At 45.0% G+C, this 20,558-nt stretch overlaps 1 protein-coding gene and 1 non-coding gene across 8 annotated transcripts in view; both read left to right on the forward strand.

Moving 5' to 3' along the window:
- The window catches only part of LOC121543736 (signal peptide, CUB and EGF-like domain-containing protein 1), a 118,695-nt gene extending 100,795 nt beyond the window's left edge, over positions 1–17,900 (forward strand). For 4 of the 7 annotated variants that reach the window (XM_045208495.1, XM_045208499.1, XM_045208497.1 and 1 more), the window contains 15 exons: positions 3,005–3,133; positions 6,362–6,478; positions 7,333–7,455; positions 7,593–7,712; positions 9,203–9,301; positions 10,695–10,811; positions 11,097–11,279; positions 11,729–11,923; positions 12,729–12,890; positions 13,341–13,508; positions 13,672–13,833; positions 14,942–15,139; positions 15,379–15,531; positions 15,692–15,771; positions 15,921–17,900. In XM_045208495.1, coding sequence (XP_045064430.1) covers positions 3,005–3,133; positions 6,362–6,478; positions 7,333–7,455; positions 7,593–7,712; positions 9,203–9,301; positions 10,695–10,811; positions 11,097–11,279; positions 11,729–11,923; positions 12,729–12,890; positions 13,341–13,508; positions 13,672–13,833; positions 14,942–15,139; positions 15,379–15,531; positions 15,692–15,771; positions 15,921–16,073 — 2,159 coding nt within the window. In that variant the 3' untranslated portion in view covers positions 16,074–17,900. The remainder of the gene's footprint in view (positions 1–3,004; positions 3,134–6,361; positions 6,479–7,332; positions 7,456–7,592; positions 7,713–9,202; positions 9,302–10,694; positions 10,812–11,096; positions 11,280–11,728; positions 11,924–12,728; positions 12,891–13,340; positions 13,509–13,671; positions 13,834–14,941; positions 15,140–15,378; positions 15,532–15,691; positions 15,772–15,920) is intronic. The other 3 variants (XM_045208496.1, XM_045208498.1, XM_045208501.1) reach the window with 1 other exon arrangement.
- trnak-cuu lies at positions 13,085–13,157 on the forward strand. The gene has a single exon. It is a non-coding gene; the product is annotated as a tRNA-Lys (tRNA).
- Positions 17,901–20,558: the final 2,658 nt, after the last annotated feature.

Consider the following 20,558-nt stretch of genomic DNA (forward strand, 5'->3'; position numbering starts at 1 on the left):
CCTCTGACTGTAGTTGTAGTATGTATGCAAGTAGGAATGCCCTCAAACCACTGTATGGAATTCCACTGTACAGTGAGGTTGCACTGCACTTCAGCCTTGATGGAGAGGTTCCCTAATATCAGGATACATTCTTATAGGAAAACACAGGCCATGACGTCTGAGGACTATTTTATTCTGATGTTCATTTATATAACTCAACTGTATATATTTGCCTGACTTTATCTGACTAGGCTCGTTGCACGGTGGACTGACTATCAAAGGTAACAATGGAGACATGCAATATCTGACCGTCCTCCTTCTCTTGGTCTTTCCTCCTTCTCTCTTCTCTCCTTCCCCACCTACCTCCCTCCTCCTGTTTTTTCTCCACTGCTTTCCATCTACCCTCTCTTTTTCTTCCCCTCACCTCTCTTCCTCTCCCTCCTCTCCTTCTCTCCTTTCTCTCCCCTCTTATTTTCCTTTCTCTCCTACCCACTCTCTCCTCCTCCTCCTTCCCTTCTCCCCCCTGTCCTCCTCTTCCCCTCCTCCCCTCCGTTCCTCGCTTAGTTGAGTCTTCCCTGTGGTGTCTTGCTTGACTGACTCTCCAACTCAAAGGCTTAGGTGTTAATCCCCAGCAGTTTTCATCACTTAGAGCACCAATCAAAAAGGGCTTAGCCCGTGTAATCTGCCAAACTATTGTCCTCTTCCTCCTCCCGCCACTCTTCCACTTTCCTCCTCTTTCTTCCCCTACTTTTCTCCTCCTCCACTAAATCTACTTTCTTCCTCCTCCACTTTCTTTCCCATCTCTTCCTCCTCCTCTTTCCTCTCCTCCTTTCCTCCCTTGTTTAGAGTGGCATTGCCACTCCTCTCAGGAGGGAAATATACCCAATGACCCTCTCCAGGGTTCGGCTGAGGGCACATAGTTAGAAAGGGGAAGGGGAGAGGAGAGGGAAGGGATGGAGTTAGGGGGGATATAGTGTGAAATCAGATCTCACCAGGCTTGAGGGTTGGCACGGCATGCACAGCCCCAGGGGATCCGGCTCGCTTATTATTCCTGATCTACGTCTCTGGATCGTCTCTCACACCTGGGGCTTTATTCCACAGGGATTCAGGAAGACCTAGTCACATGGGCAGGAGGAGGGGGGAGGGGGGAGGAGGGAGGAGGGGTAGATGGAAGTTATGAGAAACTCCGTCAAACCCATGGATGGTGTAAGCCTTTGGGGGTGAGAAAGGAAGGGAGGGGGGTGATTTTCAATTATGTATTCATTCAACACCCCTCCCCCTTCTCTCTCTCTCTCTCTCTCTCTCTCTGTCTCTCTCTCTCTGTATCCCTCTCTCTCTCTCTGTCTATCTCCCTCTCTGTCTCTCTCTCTCTCGCTCTCTGTCTCTCTCTATCTCTCTCTCTCTCTCTCTCTCTCTCTGTCTCTCTCTCTCTCTCTCTCTCTCTCTCTCTCTCTCTCTCTCTCTCTCTCGCTCTCTCTGTCTATCTCTCTCTCTGTCTGTCTCTCTCTCTCTGACTCTCTCTCTCTCTCTCTCTCTCTCTCTCTCTCTCTCTCTCTCTCTCTCTCTCCCTCTCTCTATGTCTATCTCCCTCTCTGTCTCTCTCTCTCTCTCTCTCTATGTCTCTCTATCTCTCTCTGTCTCTCTGTCTCTCTGCTCTCTCTCTCTCTGTCTCTCTCTCTCTCTCTCTCTCTCTGTCTCTCTCTCTCTCTCTCTGTCTCTCTCTCTCCCTCTCTGTCTCTCTCTCTCTCTGCTCTCTCTCTCTGTCTCTCTCTCTGTCTCTCTCTCTCTCTCTCTCTCTCTCTCCATGTCTCTCTCTCTCTCTCTATGTCTCTCTCTCTCTCCCACTCTCTCTCTCTCTCTCTCTCTCTCTCTCTCTCTCTCTCTCTCTCTCTCTCTCTCTCTCTCTCTCTCTCTCTCTCTCCTCTTCTCTAAGTCCTTGCATGGTGGGCTAGACAGTGTTGTGTAGAGCAGTAGCAACAGGCTGTTCCATTAGTTCCAGGTAAAGAGCATGTCATAGGATCAGACAGTATAGTCTAGTGGAGGATCTCTCAACAAGCCCCCTGAGCCTGTACCATGCTGTCTAATGCTGAGCACCGTGAAACTACCATTACAGTTGATACCATCACACACACAAATGCACACAAACGCAAGCGTGCACACACATGCTCACACACGTATACACACACACACAGCCATGCACACACACACACACACAACGTGCGCACAGACACACACATGCCAAGAGGAAGAGAAAGAGCGAGAAATAACTGAATAGAAAGACAGAATAATGAAACTGCATAAAGAAATGGTCTAGCAGCAGAAAAGAAACCACTGGTGAATGAGACTTCATTCATTGTATCAGAGATCTGAAAGAATTCAAAGAAAGAGTGAATGAATAAGAGAATGGAAGAGGCAGGTGAGGCCTGTAGGGAACAGCGATGGGACTCCCATAGGTTTGTTTGCTCTGGGCAAATGTTTTCCCAGTGTTGTGACAATATGTGTGTGACTGAGGGCGGCTGCCCCACACTGGCACCCTGACACTGTGGTTACGACTTGTTGTGTGGATGGAAACCTACTTTACCACCACAACGCAGCACAGCCAGTGTTCATGTTGTCTTTCAGGCCTGCCAACTCCTGGCTTCTTCCTGTTAGCACAAATAAGAGCATTCGGAAAACCCCACTTCTCTCTGACTCCCCCTGTCTCACCCTTACTCTCACCCCGACTGCCTCCCCCCGTCCATAAAGACTCTCACAGAGGCTTAGAATAGATTTCCAAGGCATTAGTGAGGCCTTTTATTGGTCTGTTGTCTGCCAATTTGGAGATCTCCATCCCAGCATGGCAGTGGCTGTGTGGGAGAGAGTGCTAAAGGGGTAAGACTTTAGCACGCAGAGTTATATACTGTGTGTGTGTGTGCATGCGTAAAAACACTGTTCTCTTCGACCAGTATTGCCTTAGTGTATCTGTGACCTAATGCTCTCTCTCTCTTCCTCTCCCCCCTCCCGCTCTCTCCTTATCTCCATACAGACATAGATGAATGCCAGGAGGCGTTCAATAACGGCGGCTGTGACCATTTCTGCAGAAACACGGTGGGCTCCTTCGAGTGCAGCTGCCAGAAGGGCCACAAGCTCCTCACTGACGAACGCACCTGCCAGGGTGAGAAGCCTACCTGACTGACAGCTGTCATACAATCATGTCTGATGCCGTAACAACGCTTTAAGACAGTTACCTTTGGAAACAGTGCCATCACTCCATGATCAGATCATGAAAGGATAGTGTCATGGAATAGGGACCATAGAAATGGATGTACTAGAATATACAGTTGGCCTAGTAGTTTCTAGATAGTAACTCACTCACGTGCTTTATGATCAGAGCAGGATCGTACATAGAATCAGAACAGGGGTTGGCCTACAAATCATTCACCTTGAATGACTTGTTATTACAGTTGACTTGACATCCTCAAGTGGGTGTAATTTACTGTCAGCTGTATTAAGACATTCTGCTTCTCTCTTCATATCTAATCCCTGGTTATGTTTGGAGGACGAATGCAGATTCCTCTATACAAGTCACAGCAAGAGAGACAGGAGAGGCAAACATCACAAATGATTTTATTAACAACAACACCCTGCAGTGTTTTTGTACCCGAACCAAAAACACCAAACAACTCTATCCCAGTGTGTGTGTGTGTGTGTCATATTAAACATCAACACTGTCATATTAAACACTAAAAAATCTGCCGACAAACAGTTTACACAACTCCATACACGCCAATAACACACTCAGCCTGGGTGTGTGCTGATGGGAGGAACACACACATACACACACAGACACACACACACTGACACGCTCCTTCCACCCATCAGCTTACCTGACTGTAAACTAAGCTTCCGTGTCCAACAACGCAGGTTGTTCCATCTGCTAACAAGTGGTATTTTTATTCAGATTTTTATTTTTAACTTTTATTTATTTATTTATTTAATTCTTTCCATGCTGGTAAGCTCTTCCAGGGAAAATAGCTCCTGGTAATACGTGTCTGAGAAGAGCTAGCTACAGCTATGCCAGGTTCCTCTGAGAGAGAAAGGGAGGGGAAGAGAAAGAGAGAGTTTTTAGGCAGCCCCTATGCCTGTACAAGGACAGGGGTGATGGAGAATGGGGTGTGCAATAATCATCAGGAACATAAAGACTCCCAACTGTCACGAACGTTGACTGATGACTCGTGGAACCAAGGCGCAGCGTGATAAGCGTACATTTTATTGATACACAACACACGAACAAAACAACAAAACGAACGACACGTGAAGTCCTGAGGTTACAACAACACAAACCTTTACGGAACAAGATCCCACAAACTAACTGGTGCCAACAGGCTGCCTAAGTATGGTCCCCAATCAGAGACAACGAGCTACAGCTGTCTCTGATTGGGAACCACCCTGGCCAACATAGATCAACACGATCTAGAACAAAAACATAGAAAACTAAACAAGGAAAATCCACACCCTGGCTCAACATTTAAGAGTCCACAGAGCCTGGGCGTGACACCAACAGGTAGCTGTATTAAACCAATACAGTAGAGGTCAATAGGACAGAGGGAGTAGAGCTGTAGCTTTACAGACACAGTATGGTTATTCAGAGGGAATAGACAGGCTACATTGGTTGGGGTTTTAATAAACAGGGACACTAACCTTGGGTGTGTTACACCCTACCCCACAAACAGACAGACACCTGCACATCAGCCAAGCCAACAACAGGCACCTCTCTGTGAAATGAGATTATACAGCAGCACCTCTCTCAAGTCATTCCAGTGCTGCATGGTGGCTGTGGTTGTGGTCTGATGCTAGTTTAATTCATCAGGTATGCTAATCTAACCCAAGCCCATCATATAGACAGTTGCCCGGAGGACTGTAGCAAAGCAGCCCAGCAGCCAACAGAAGCCAGGCCTCAACAACTTCCTCCTCATGACAAACTTAATCATAACACACTGTATTTTTAGCCCCTGTAAATCTCCACAGCCCAGATGACATTGTATTGAAATAGTCCAGGTGAGTTGGAGACGCTGGACTGAAGTAATGCTGTTGCTACTGTCAGCCACCCAAATATGTCATGACATCTTTCTCACTCAAATAAAATAAAACAATTATAAACCAAAACCAGGGCCTGCATTTGCAAAGTGTCTCAGAGTAGGAGTGCTGATCTTGGATCAGTTTGGCCTTTTAAGTCACAATGAAAATGATTAAACTGATAGGGGGGACCTGATCCTAGATCAGCACTCCTACTCTGAGATGCTTGATACTGTACATACAGGCCCTGCTCCTGACCACAGTGAGTTGGTCTGATCTATCCCAGGCCTGGACTGAAGGACTGAATTGGATCTGGAAGTCCCCACTGAGAAGACCTCTTGGGGTTGTTTAGTGAGCAGAGCTCTGGTTTGTTTTCCACTCTGAACTCCAGTCTGATTAATGGACTTGTCTTGTTAGCTGTGGCTGAATAATGGGTGTTTGTGTGGAGAAGAGCCGAGGAGAGTAATATCTAAGAATGACTCATATATCAGCTTGTTGGTTTCTCAAGAGGAAGGAGGCAAACATGCTCTCTGCTACAACCAAGGAAGATTACTTAATTGTCAGGGTCTGTGTATTGCATCTCAGCTCTTTGTGGCGTAATTGTAGTCCTGCACTAGTCTAAACTAACCTTTACCATGATTATAGGCATGTCTATTTGTTGTGTGGGAGTGCACAGATCAGTGTGTGTGTGTTTATGTGTGTGAATCTTGAGCATCCAACCTGACGTCCTTACTGACACACACCCTGTAAGCCTGTCACTGTTTAGACTCCCACCCACATAACAGGGCTGAATGTACACTGTTATTCCAGACAGAAGATTTTGAAATGCTCCTGCAGTGTCCAGTCCACCAGCCCCCACTCCACACACACACACTGTCTCACCACTGACAGTTCACAGTTCAGATGTATTGTCCTTTTAGTGGAAATTCCTCTTCACAGCTTCTAGCAATCTAAACAAAAGACAGTTCAAAGAACTCCCCATAGTGAAACTCAATACATTCAATATCCAGTATACTGTACTGAGAATATGGATGTTAACTCTGTCCTAATCTTAGCATGTTTCATATAGATACTGGCTATACTGTCGTCAGTCCTTGGTGAAGGCATGGTCAGAGTGACTCACTATGGTCCAGTTCATGGCAGCATCTCAAATGGCACCCTATTCACTAGGAGTCCTGGTCCAATGTAGTGCACTATATAGGGAATAGGGTGCCATGGTGCTCTAGTCAAAAGTAGTGCACTATATTGGGAATATGGTGCCATTTTGGACAGACCCCATGTGTAAACAGTAGTATTGCATATGTTCTGTGTTTCTCCTCTATCTCAGATATTGACGAGTGTTCCTTTGAGAGGACCTGTGACCACACCTGCGTCAACTACCCTGGCAGCTTCGAGTGTGTCTGTCAGGAGGGATATACTCTGTACGGCCTCACACACTGCGGAGGTGAGTATGACACAGACATGCATGGGATTGCACGAACACACGCACATATACACACAAACATACACACATACTGGACACACACTCACACACACAAACATGCACACACACATGTGCAGGCAGACACACACACATACACACTTAGAAAGACATGGGAAAGAGTTAGACAGACAGGTAGCTAGGGAGAGGCACAGATAGAAAGAAATTGACTGACACAAAGTGAGAAGCCCTGAGAGACTGACAAGGAGAAAGAGTGAGTGAGAAAGAAATGGAGTGAAGGGGAGAGAGAGAGAAATAGAACAAGAGACAGTTTTTTTATTGTGAGTATTGGTGAGGGGTAACTGAGCACGTGCAGACGGCTGGTGCTGAAAACACATTCACACCTCAGTTCCCCTGAATAATTCTCTGTACCTGCGTCCCTGCCTCTGTGGGCATTTGTGTGTGTGTGTGTTGTACCTGTCACACACATGTCATGCGGAGGCGGTAGGTTTGACAGGTGTGTGTGTGTGTGTGCTGTGATCCCACTTCACTTGGCCCTGTCTGGCTGACAGCCATGTTCTTCAGTGGTAGACTAAACAGGCCACTGTCTAAAGGGCGTTCCATTAGCAGTCAACACATACTAGTCAGTCAGATATAGAGCACGGAGAAGACATGGGCTGTCTGTCTCACACTGATGACATCACACACTCACTCATAGCACAGGCTCTGTCTGATGATGTCACTCTGAACTGTGATGATACTCAACCACATACATGCACACACACACACACACACACACACACACACACACACACACACACACACACACACACACACACACACACCCTCTGACTGTATTCTATGTGGTTGTGTCTCAGACATAGATGAGTGCAGCATTAACAACGGGAGCTGTGAGCACAGCTGTGTGAACACACAGGGAGGCTATGAGTGTCTGTGTCCACCTGGTCAGAAGCTCCACTGGAACAGGAAGGACTGCATCAGTAAGGACCTAAACATCTACTCTGTGTGTGTTTTCTATAGACATAGGAGTGTGTGTGTGCGTGTGCGTGTGTGTCATCATTTTTGTGCTGTGATGGGTCGTGGTTGTCATGGTGATGTGACCCTCTATGTTCCTCAGAGGCGGTGAAGTGTTTGCCCAATGGGAAGCCAGCGCCACGCGCCCAGCTCAGCTGTGACAAGAGAGGCGGGGTGGAGGTGTGCTCGCTTTCCTGCCCTTCCAACGCACTCTTCCTCGCAGGTACGTGGCTCAATCCTACACACCCCAACACACACACACCTGGCAGCAAAGAGGAACTGTTTTCCTCATACCAAAGACCAAACCTTCTCTCTTTCTTCCCAGAAGAATCCTAGCCTTTAGCCTTGACTCTCCCCAATATGCATTCTACACTTCCTAAAGTACATTAATCCTCTACCTTCTCTGACCTGGACTGGTCTGGTGAGGTTTAGTCCGATGCGCTAGTCTTCAGCTGACTTTTATCCATGACCAATGCCTGTGTAGCCATGGTTAACTGATCTCCAGCCACTCCATACTCTCTGCTGCCCTCTAGAGGTCAATGCCAGTCCTCACGCTGCTCTCCATTCAAGCAGAGCTCCACTGAAAGTTTCCCAGTTGAATGAAGGACTCAGATTAAGGCCTAATCTATCTACCTACCTATCTCAGTCACCGGCCATCAGGGTGCATTTCAGCTAAATGTCTCAGTATTTCACTCAGTCAGTGATTTCGTCTGGTGTTGCCCCTGAGGCTATAAAGGGCTATAAAGCTATTGGCTGTCAATGCAGGCACCCTGGTCCTTCTGCGAATGTGCTTAACACAGACAGAACATCTGTAAAACAATTACATTCTTTAATCGGGCCTGCCATATTTCCGTTAGGACTGATTTGAGTAGACCCCTGCTCCGTTTGGCTTGGCTGCTGTAGTGTGAGACTGATGGATAGCTCTCAAACACAAAGTGGAATAATAGTGCTTTTCTATCTTTCTGGAGAATGTCTTCATTTGGGGGAGAAGGAAAGCTTTTAAATTCTTGTGGTTGCACGCAAAGTCCTGTTTCTTCTTCAGTCATCTCCCGCTTTATGAGCTCTGAAGTCTTCATCCCTCATTTCTGACTAAATATGCATGTGTGTTTGTGTGTGTGTGTGTTTGTGTGTGTGTGTGTGTGTATGTGTATGTGTGCGTGTGTACGTATGTGCGTGAACATTCATGAATGAGCATAGATCTGTCATTCGGTACATAATTTCTCTCCATCCCTCAGGAAATGTGTGTGTATGCTTGTGTGTGGGTGTGACTGAGGTGTGCGTGAGTGTGTTTTATTTTATGGCAGACTTCATATGGCAGTCTCCTGTAGCTCTTAAATATTAGGGAAAGTGAGGCCATAGAAAACGAATAAAAGTATTTTACTCCTCAACTAGCCAAGAGAAACACACACTGCCATCAGATGGCTAGCACACACACACACACACACACACACACACCCCTCCCCCAGACGGTTAGCGGAGCAGGGAGATTGGGTCACACTGCTCCTCAGACGGGCCCCTCTATCACTTTGACAGCAATCCCATATTTCCTCATGTCCCATGTCACCCTGTCCCTCAGGGCTGTGGGTTTAATAGCCATAAACAAGTCAACCAGTGGCAGAAGACAGGGATACTGCACGCAGAGCTGGTGTAAATGGATTGACCTTGGGTGGACAGGGTTGTAACTGACATGTATTTGTGTTTGTGTCCCACCAGACTCTGAGAACAGCTACACGCTAAGCTGTGGTGTGCCGGTGCAACCTGGGAAGGCACCACAGAAGAGGAACGCCACCACCGCCCTGCTCACCTGTGCAGGTATGCAATGCATTATGGGACCTGTAGTCAGAGATGTCATGCTTTGTTCAATATAAAGATATTTAACCATACCACTTCAAATAAAACACACACTTACAGTGAGATCAGGGTCTCGCAGCTCAGTCATGACCTTTTGACGTCGATGTAGTTGTCATCTTTTCATTTCTCCCCATGTCGGTGGGTTTAAATTCCTCCATTTCTTCATTCCCTCCATCGGAATATTCACTCCCCTGCCTTTGGTGCTTGCCATAGCGTCACTCCTATATTTCCTTCAGCACTCTGTAGATTTTGGACAGGGAGAGGGCCCTCGCACAGCCAGAGGAATGCAGAGAGAGAGACAGAGAGAGAGAGAGAGAGAGAGAGATAAAGAGAGAGAGAGAGAGAGTGTGAGAGAGAGAGAGAGAGAGAGTGTGTGAGAGAGTGTGAGAGAGAGAGAGAGTGTGTGAGAGAGAGAGAGAGAGAGAGAGAGAGAGAGAGAGACCCCATCTATCTGGCTGGGGGTGTGAGTGTTAAGTGATATGAAATACAGCTCACCTCAGAGCGCCAATCGTGGACCGTTCCCTAAGAATCTCAAAGCTCCCCCGGACATATGATTCGCTTACGGTTCATCTACGGTCTCATCACGGTCTATAATTTCACGCTCTGATAACGGAAGTGGCAGATGACTGTTATGATGATGGTGGTGATGATGATGATTGTTACAATGAGGATGAAGACAGATTTACATTGTGTCCCAAACCACAGACAGCTCAGTCCATTCAGCGCCTCTGCTCTACAGCAGCAAACTGGAGCCAGTGGTGTCCTGGTGAGCATGCTGTTAATGGTTCATGGACAGAACCACACACACAGCCCCTCTATGGCCTCTCACTGTGCTGTGTGTTTACCTGGCTCCGCTCTCAATGTCCCTCTTCACTCACCGTACCCATAACCACACACACTCTCTGACCCTTGCGTGTCTCCAGCACCTCGTTAAAAGGACAGCCATCCCAACCACCCAACACATGACCGAACAAACAGACACAAACACACACATTCCGTCTACCTTCCGTCTACCTTCCTCCCTTTTGGACTCCTAATCACCGTGACGATGTGGGTTTTGGTTTTGCCATATTGCCGGAGAGACAGACAGAGCGTGATAAAGCATTTGGCTGTGTTAGTTCCTCTCTGACCTAAACTTCACCTCAACCAGGGAACACCAATAAAGGTGGCCTGGAGATGCCCTCTAAAGTGTGTGATCATATGCCATGGGCAGTAGACTATCTTCAGGGCCAGGAGTTGGTCAGGTCAGGTGATCAGGATAAAACTCCTGTCCGTAATTATGATGTTATTCATAGGATGTCAAAAGGTTATTCATTAGTGTATGTTTCTGTCTTTCTCCTTTATGTAAATGAAGATACGTTACCCCCACCCATCAAGCAGAAGGCCCGCTTCAAGATCAAAGATGCCAAGTGTCACCTGAGACCCAGGAACAAGGAAAAACACAGAGAGACGTCCAAGCCGAGCCTGCAAGGTAAATCCTGCTACTCCTAACTGACTGTACAAACTGTACTGTATAACACATGCTACTCCTAACTTAGAGTGTACAACATCAAGTAATACAGACTGAACTAAGACTAAGAAGGTATACATGATGCAAGATACTGTAGCAGTAATGTAACCGACAGTTAGATGTGTCCTGAGCTGTACCCTTACACCTGCCATAAATCCGAAACAATCAATACTAAACAATGCACAACAGCATCCTATCAACTTCCTCTCCTTATCTTCTTCCTCATCCTCCCCCTCTTCTTCTCAGGGGGTCCGCTCCCCTGTTCTGATGACTGCCAGGTGACCTTTGTCAATCTGAAGTGTGACTCATCTAAGAAGCGGCGCCGTGGACGCAAGTCCCCTTCCAAAGAGGTTTCCCACATCACAGCTGAGTTTGAGATGGAGATGAAGGAGGAGGAAGCCTCAGGTCAGTGTGACTGTGCAACCTCAGGTCAGTGTGTGTATGTGTGTGTGTTGATTGCATATACTCCACATTTTAGACTCATGTAACCTGTATATGGGTGTGAGTAATTTGAGTTTGATGTTATATGGAGTGTGTGTGTGCTTGTGTATTCCTTTCCCCAGACTTGTGTAACGTGGACTGTGTATTTATTGTGTGTGTTGTGTGTGTGTATACTGACTGTGTGTATTCCTCTCCCCAGACTCATGTAACATGGACTGTGTATTTTTCTGAGTTGCTGTGTGTGTGTGTGTGTGTGTGTGTGTGTGTGTGTGTGTGTGTGTGTGTGTGTGTGTGTGTGTGTGTGTGTGTGTATACTGACTGTGTGTATTCCTCTCCCCAGACTCATGTAACATGGACTGTGTATTTTTCTGAGTTGCTGTGTGTGTGTGTGTGTGTGTGTGTGTGTGTATACTGACTGTGTATATTCCTCTCCCCAGACTCGTGTAACGTGGCGTGTGTGAGGGAGCGTATGAAGCAGAGGTTACAGAGTGCCATGCGGACCCTGAGGAAGTCCATCAACAAGCAGCAGTTCTACATCCAGTTCTCTGGTACTGAGTACGAGGTGGCCCAGAAACCTGCCCTGCACGTTGAGCAATGCAGCACCGGACAGGTCTTACGGGACGGCAAGTGTGGTGAGCATCCTGTGCAAGACATCCTGGGATATGGCGTTGTTGTAGCTTACTGTTCCATATACAGGTAACTGCCAAAATAAAGAAAACACTTGAGTAAATTAGGGATACAAAGTATATTGAAAGCAGGTGCTTCCATACAGGTGGGGTTCCTGAGCAATTCCTAAACAATCAATATCCCATCATGCTTAGGGTCATGTACAAAAATGCTAGGCAGGCTGCCCATTATTTTGGCTGCCATGGCTATGCCCCCATAGGATGACAATGCCTCCATCCACAGGGCACGAGTGGTCACTGAATGGTTTGATGAGCATGACAACGATGTAAATCCTATGCCATGCCAGTCTCAGTCACTAGATCCTAACCCTAACCCAATGGTGAAGGTGCATAAAGATGGCGGTCCCCATGTACTTGCCACAAATACCTTGTTTGCTCAGTTCGCCGTATTGTACATTGCTCTCCATTACTCTTTTTTCGTATCAGTATATGCCTACATGATCCCAATTCTAGCTCCAAGACGGCGGCAATTTGAAAAACCGAAAAAGTTGATTGTGCTGATTTACTGTCACATTGAACCATGTCGCGCGCCGTAGTTTAAGAACTCTGTGGGTAGTGCTAAAAACAATGACGTCATATCTGAATTCTTCCATCTTTATGCATCTTCTCCATTGAACACTTAAGGGAGACATCTGTCTCAGTTTGATGCAGTGTATGTGTGATATACCATACCATGATATGCTAAACATCTCTCTCTCATCTCTCTCTCTTTCTCTGTGTGTATGTATGTCTATCTCTCTCCCTGTCTCAGTGAGTTGTGGTGTGGGGACATACTATAGTGGAGACCATGATCAGTGTGTTGTGTGTCCCCCTGGTACATACCAGGACACAATGGGTCAGCTGTCCTGTGAACCCTGCCCCAGCACCGAGGGACAGGGCATCGCTGGGGCCAAGAACGTCTCCCAGTGCGGAGGTGAGTGTGCGTGTGTGTTTGTACGTGTTTGTGTGTGTGTGCGTGCTTGTGCTCGTCTTATGTGTGCTGTAGTTTGGCACCACCTTGTGGTTATTAAACAACATTCCAGTTCTATTGGCGAGCACAGTCTTTCAAGGCATTTCCCACTTTGTCCTCTAGAAAGCAGCAAAGACCAGGATTACATAGATATATCAGCCCGGCTAGCTCAGTCGGTAGAGCATGAGACTCTTAATCTCAGGGTCGTGGGTTCGAGCCCCACGTTGGGCGCTGCCTTTTGATTTAAAATTGATAACTTCACTAGCAGTACTCTGGAAAACCTGAACCTATGGAACTGACTAGATCTCATTGTAGTTGAATTTCCAGCATAGAGCAGTTGAAGAGATTTATGTCATAGAACCTTGTTATACCTTATGAATTCTCTTCCTCTCTCCCTCTCTCCACCTCTCCCAGGCCAGTGTCCGGCTGGTCAGTATTCATCAGATGGGTTTCGTCCATGTAACCCCTGTCCCCTGGGCTCCTTCCAGCCGGAGCCTGGTCGTGTCCTCTGCTTCTCCTGTGGAGGAGGCCTCATGACCAAGTACGAGGGCTCTGTCGCCTTCAGGGACTGTGAGGCCAAAGGTAACACGGAGCGAGAGAGAGAGAGTGAGGTGTGTGTGTGTGTGTGTGTGTGTGTGTGTGTGTGTGTGTGTGTGTGTGTGTTTGCATACGTGCATGCTTGTGTGTGAGAATGTCTGTGCATGTGTTACTTAATGTTTGTGGCTGTGTGTGTTTCTCTCCATAGTCCACTGTGCTCCTGGACACCACTACAACTCCAGTAACCACCGCTGTATCCGCTGCCCAGCCGGCACCTACCAGTCAGAGTTTGGACAGAACTACTGCATCACCTGCCCTGGTAACACCACCACCGACTTTGACGGAGCCACCAACGTCTCTCACTGCAAGAGTAAGGCCAGTCTCACATTAGTTCATTACTGCAATGAATTATTTTACTGTTGCACATGGTTAGAGGACTCATTTAAGCTTGACATCTCGTTAGACCATAGCCCACAAATGACAAGTTGTCATGGTGTGACACGTGCTAAAACATTTCAGTTTCCTCTGTGAACTCTAAGCCAGGGAATCCCAAACTTTTTCACTCAGGGTCTCCCTTCCAGCATTGGGGAACATCCCGCACTCACGCCACGTCTATTTCTATAGGCACAAGCACTGCTCATGACACCAACTGTTCACACCCCTCTTGTTGGTGGAGAGATAATAATGTTGCTTATTTCTTGCAATTCTACACATTTTGTCATGTCTAATGTGTATTCATGTGATATTTGAGTGACAAAAAAATGACAACAATATCTATGGACAAAAAAACTAAATATAATAACGGTAGCTGACATGGGGCTAGTTGATCTGGACATTTCTGACAAGTTATAAATAGCTCTCTAAGGTATGTAATGACTAACATGACAAGAGGAACTGATGAGGCGCTACCCAATTTCGAAATTGCACCTTGTGAATTCTACTATTACAACTTTCAAAAGTAAGTTTAAAGCCGGACTGAGTTCTTTAAAAAAATGATATACACTACCGGTCAAAAGTTTTAGAACACCTACTCATTCAAGGGATTTTCTTTATTTTTACTATTTTCTACTTTGTAGAATAATAGTAAAGACATCAAAACTATGAAATAACACATATGGAATCATGTAGTAACCAAAAACGTGTTAAACAAATCTAAATCTATTTTATATTTGAGATTCTTCAAATAGCCACCCTTTGCCTTGATGACAGCTTTGCACACTCTTGGCATTCTCTCAACCAGCTTCACCTGGAATGCTTTTCCAACAGTCTTGAAGGAGTTCCCACATATGCTGAGCACTTGTTTTATTTTTGGGAGGGGTGTGGGGGACCCCCACGCGCCCCCCTGCCGACCCCTCCCCCACAGTTTGAGAACCACTGCTCTAAGCTATAAACATGATCCTTGCTGATAAATTAGTTCAATTTAAATCCATAGTCTCCAGTGCACCCTTACTCATCCAAGTATCTTCTCCCTGTCTTAGACCAGGTGTGTGGGGGTGAGCTGGGGGACTTTACAGGCTTTATTGAGTCTCCTAACTACCCCGGGGACTACCCGTCCAATGTAGACTGTATCTGGACCATCAACCCTCCTCACAAGAGACGCATCCTCATCGTGGTGCCTGAGATCTTCCTCCCCATCGAAGATGAGTGTGGAGATGTGCTCGTCATGAGAAAGAGTGGTACGCACAACCAGGAAGTCATTGTTACTCTGCCAGCCAATAAGACAGCGTGATTTTTAATTTCATCAGCTAGCCAGCCATTTAGATTGTTACATTATTGTAGTTAGTCTATCTTGTTGTCAGGATATCCTATTGCTATTTTAATATTCATCAAGTTTTATTATTTCAGCTGATTCCAAACTCTTGGTTGGTCCATCTGTCTGTCAATTACATTTAGACCCTCCCTCTTCTTCCATTAGCCCTGCCCACCTCCATCACCACCTATGAGACGTGTCAGACTTACGAGCGGCCAATCGCCTTCACCTCCCGCTCCCGCAAGCTCTGGATCCAGTTCAAGTCCAATGAGGGCAACAGCGGCAAGGGCTTCCAAGTCCCCTATGTCACCTACGATGGTCAGTGTGCTGCTCAGACTCCCTAACAGTCACATGTGCCTTATTAAGTGAACTATAATGTACAGGACGACAAGGTGTGTTTGATGGTGGAATCTTACGTCACTTTTTGTGTCAGCTGAATAATGTAACCCCGTGTTTCCTCCTGTCTGTTGTTTTGTAGAGGACTACCAGCAGTTGATAGAGGACATTGTCCGGGACGGCAGGCTATACGCATCAGAGAATCACCAAGAGATACTGAAAGTAAGCAACTCTCCATTATGTCCAATTACTGTATATTATATATTGTAATTAATAAATAATACTATACACTGTACGGTATATTATCTTCACTGATAACTCCCTCCATCTGTCTCTCTGTCTCTCCCTCCCTCCCCCTCTCCTCCCTGCAGGATAAAAAACTGATCAAAGCCCTGTTTGATGTGCTGGCTCACCCCCAGAACTACTTCAGGTACACGGCCCAGGAGTCCAAAGACATGTTCCCCCGCTCATTCATCAAACTGCTGCGCTCCAAAGTCACACGGTTCCTACGGCCGTACAAATAGGCTGCTACGCCCCCTGTCTGCTACCCAGACACCTACCCCTTATGTTTGTCCTACGGCCCCTTTCCACCATCTACTCCTCCCTACTCTTCACCTAGGTCCTTACCCTGTCAACATCCCCATATGTCTTCTTATCCCCAAGTCTATACCCATGCATATCTCCTACACCCCCCCGCCACTCTATCCCTCTCTTTTACACCCCCTCTACTCTCAAACACTTCTTCTACACCCCTATACTTCTCTTACACCCTCCTCCCCCACACACACACCCCCAACCCTACCCAGAGTTCCTCCTGCTCGCTATCCCAGCATTCCCTGCACAGGAACAGAGAACCGTCTCTCCCTCTTTTGTATTTTTTTTTTCTGCAGTCCTCGTTTTAACTTTCCACCTTTTCCCCTGTACTTTTGGTTTGTTTTGGTTTGTTTTTGTGTTGTTGTTGTTTTTTTGGTTATATTTATATGTGTAAGAACTTGCAGAAGCCCACAACATGGATGTTAGATATATATGTACGTACAGACATGTTGGTTACAAGTAAAATGTATGTGTATGTATGTACGTATGTTATTTGTGTTTGTGTGAACATATGTATGTGCACGTAGATGGTGTGCGAGAGTGACGTCACACGCAGGTACATGGATGTATCTTTATTTTGTTATTTTTAAAAGGCCCCTGGCGTGCACAAGATGGAAGTCAGAAAAAAACGATTGGTGCACTTAAATAATATTTTACATCAGCATTTTCACATGGGAAATTATTTCTAAAGACATTTCTAATTTCAGCATCCCAGACCATTCCACCTCAAACTGAGTACAGTGAACGAATACGTTTGATTTTCAAAAAAGTCACTTTTTTTCTTTTTGAAAGATATATATAACAAGATGAAAAAACTACCTGCAAGTAACAGACGTTACTATAGAGAGAGATGTATGTGATGTAACTAATATTTGGAACTTTAATTGCACTTGAATTTTATATTGTAAACTGTAGAAAAAAATCTAAGTTACATTTTTCCTTATGTTTTGTGTTGTATAGAAATGTATCACCTTGGTTGTAGCAAAGAGAGAGGCAAAAATATGTCCCATTTTGTTCTCACCACACCAGTAACCCAGACCCAAAACCCCCAGTGTTCAATATCTTTAGACAGACAACGTCAAATCCACCCATTTGCCCTGAAAAGCAGTATTGCCAGTAAGTAATCATTTAAAGGGAAATGTCCTTAACGACGCACTACTACTTTAGTTGTGGGTGTGCTCCCATCTCCTAACTCTGCCTCATCCCTTTAAGACCCTCCTGACTAGCTGCCAGAGAAAAGGGGTGTTTTGTGTAAAGCTTCTTATATGATGGCACTAAGTGCACACTCAAAACCACCTGCTTTTTACGAGTGTCCACTTTCTCAATCTGTCCTATTTGGACTTCTCCCAGTTTCTGTAAGTCATCAACCTAGACTGTTGATTTCATATCTATAACAAATCTGTAAGTTTGTTTATATTTCTGCACAATGCAAGTGGAGAAAATATGTATTGTGTGATGACGAGAGTGTTGGTTTGGAGGTGAATGTAGTAGCAGAGATACAGAGGCAGAGGTCTGTTTGAAAGTATTGTGATGTCTATGAGAGTATCTGTATGTACATAGCACTTGCAACTGTAACCATAACCCAGAAAGTGCCCAAACTAACCTCAAGTAGTCAAACGTTCTGACAAAATTACACTTTCATTGTTCTCCCCCTTGTAACACTCTCCAGCAGAGTCCGTTTGCATTTATAAACTGGGTGGTTCAAGCCCTGAATGCTGATTGGCTGACAGCCGTGGTATATCAGACCGTATACCACGGGTATGACAAAACATTTATTTTTACTGCTCTAATTACGTTGGTATCCAGTTTATAATAGCAATAAGGCACCTCTGGGGTTTGTGGTATATGGCCAATATACCACGGCTAAGGGCTGTATCCAGGCACTCCGCATTGTGTTGTGCAGAAGAACAGCCATTAGCCGTGGTATATTGGCCATATACCACACCACCTCGGGCATTATTGCTTAAATATAGCACACCTATTACACACCTATTAAACTGCTAATACACCGCTACTACACGGTTATAAACAACTTTAATTCTTTGTGCTGGGCACAAGGACAATAAGCATAATTATATGGCTTGTATCTTTTAACCTAGAGGCCAAATACTGAAGGCCACTGATATGGGATCAGATATAGTCACTCATTCATAAATTCTGTGTTGTGCCCCAGCACTGATCCAGGATCTGTTCATCCCAGTCTAACCGTAACTCCCACTGTTGTGTGTAGAGCAGTTTCCTCTGACGAGGTGTCTGTATTCTGTTTGACAGAATCTCTACACAAGGTCATTACAAAAAGCTCTCTCCAATCAGAATGATAACTTGGCCCATGTAGGGTTGTGTCAGAAAACGTTACTAGTCGTCAAATCAAAGCTCATTGGAGGAGGTTGTCCGGGGGAGGGACCTTGCAACCTCTCCTCCAATGAGCTTTGAGTGGAATTGAGTGAACATGCATTGATTTGACAGCTAATAATGTTTTCAGATACAACCAAGGAGTTTGTCCACTCAGTCCACTCAAAATGGTTGCCGCCTGCAGAGGTATAGCTAATGTTGGTACGGTGCACCCACTTTCTGTTGAGGGATGTTTTGGGTGTTTAGTGTGTTTGATGATGATGATAATGAAAATCGGTATGAAATGCAAAAAAATGTACGATTGACTTTTCCTGAGAATGTATTCTATTGTGTGTGGGTTTGTTGTGTGTGTGTGTGTGTGTGTGTGTGTGTGTGGGGGGGTGTTAGACAGTGTGATACAGAAAGAGTGCATGTTTTATGTATGTGTGTGATAGTGAGAGTGAGCGTGTGTCGGTGTGTGAGTAGCTTGTGAGATCGAGGTAGAGAAAGAGAGATACTGTATGTAGGTACTTTAGTCCATTTTATAGAGGGATAATTTTAACACTTGTGTTAGTCAGTTGTACCCAAAGAGAGAAACTGTATCACAGTGTTTTACCATTGTTTGGTCCATGAAAATCCAGTAAAGAACAAATTCAAATAAAACAGTAGCAGAAAAACAACTCCACCATGCTCTGTGATCTTCCCTTGTTTAAATGTTACTTGTTACACTTTACTTTTCTCATCTAACATCTGTTGTCTCCATGGGTGACTGCAGGGCAGCTTACACATACTGAAATATGGTTCCAGAAAATGTAGCTGAAAGTGCCTATATTGCCCTTGAGGATAATGAGGATAACTGTTCTGAGGACACAAACCTAAGTGCAAATTGACACTGAGTCAAAGTTTATTTTCTTGTAAGATATTTATTTTATTTTTCCTTTGGTCTTGAGCACATAAATGCAGTATTCAATGATCCTACTCTCTGCAACTTTATTCCAAAAATCCTGCATCTATTGGAAGAACCTATTGGAGGCTGTGTAAGAAGCCTGGCTGAATTCACATCACAGCCAAGTTAGCATTTTGGTTTCTTATATTAGCTGCAGCATTAAATGAATCTGACAGCAAAATCTGGTCATTTCTTTTGAACTTTACAGGACTTTATCAACGCTGAGAATCTCCAGGCAAATGAGAGAGTGACAAATGTGTAGATTAGGCCTTATCTTCATGCCTTTCCTCTTTTCCTTCAATATTTCTCTTTCGGCACCGGCATCCATTTTAAAAGTTTATTGTGTATGAATTAATTAAAGTCAGAGTTTAGATTGAGGACATTGAGTTTGTTGTTCATTGACTTCAGCTTCTTATTTTAAATGATGGTTTCAAGAGTAGTTGAGTAAAGTAATAGGCCCTTGTCTCCAAAGGCAACAAATGTTTAACCAGGCGGTGGTGCATTTACACAAATTATAAAGACATCAGCTATGCCTACTCAATAACTATTCTATGTCCAAATTTTCTACATGATGATTCTTATAAATTGTAGGTGTACTTTTGGAGCCATTCCTATTTGTAAAATGGTAAATGTAGGTTAAGGAGAATACGTTTTCATTGTATATATTTTTTTTCAGCTGTAATCTGTTGAAAATAATTAAAAGTTCCCCTTAAACCAAGGTCAGTTGGGTTGCAGACATCCATCATGTCATCTTGCATTATTTTCAGTCAATTTATTTGATGTATTCCAGAACTAGCACAGCCGATTCAAATAGCCTAATGATTAGTTGACCAATTTGACTCAGGTGTGCCTGTACTACAATACATAAAATTCAGTGGAACTGGTTTGGGGTAAACTAATCCAGAAGAGGTTTGAGAAACACAGGGCTATGGTAAGGATGAAACTATGCCAAATGTGAAAATATAAAGTCAAATGTATGTAATTTATCATCAAATCGATAATTCTACATTGATCTTAATGAAATGCAGTTTAATTCTGCATCTGTGATGGATTGAACTGATAGATAAATAGAGACTAATCTGTTTGATATTGTATGCAGGCGCAAACTGCCTGTCAGACATTAATTGATTCCTGCTCA

The sequence above is a fragment of the Coregonus clupeaformis genome, chromosome 28 (genome assembly GCF_020615455.1).
Source record: "Coregonus clupeaformis isolate EN_2021a chromosome 28, ASM2061545v1, whole genome shotgun sequence".
NCBI lineage: Eukaryota > Metazoa > Chordata > Actinopteri > Salmoniformes > Salmonidae > Coregonus > Coregonus clupeaformis.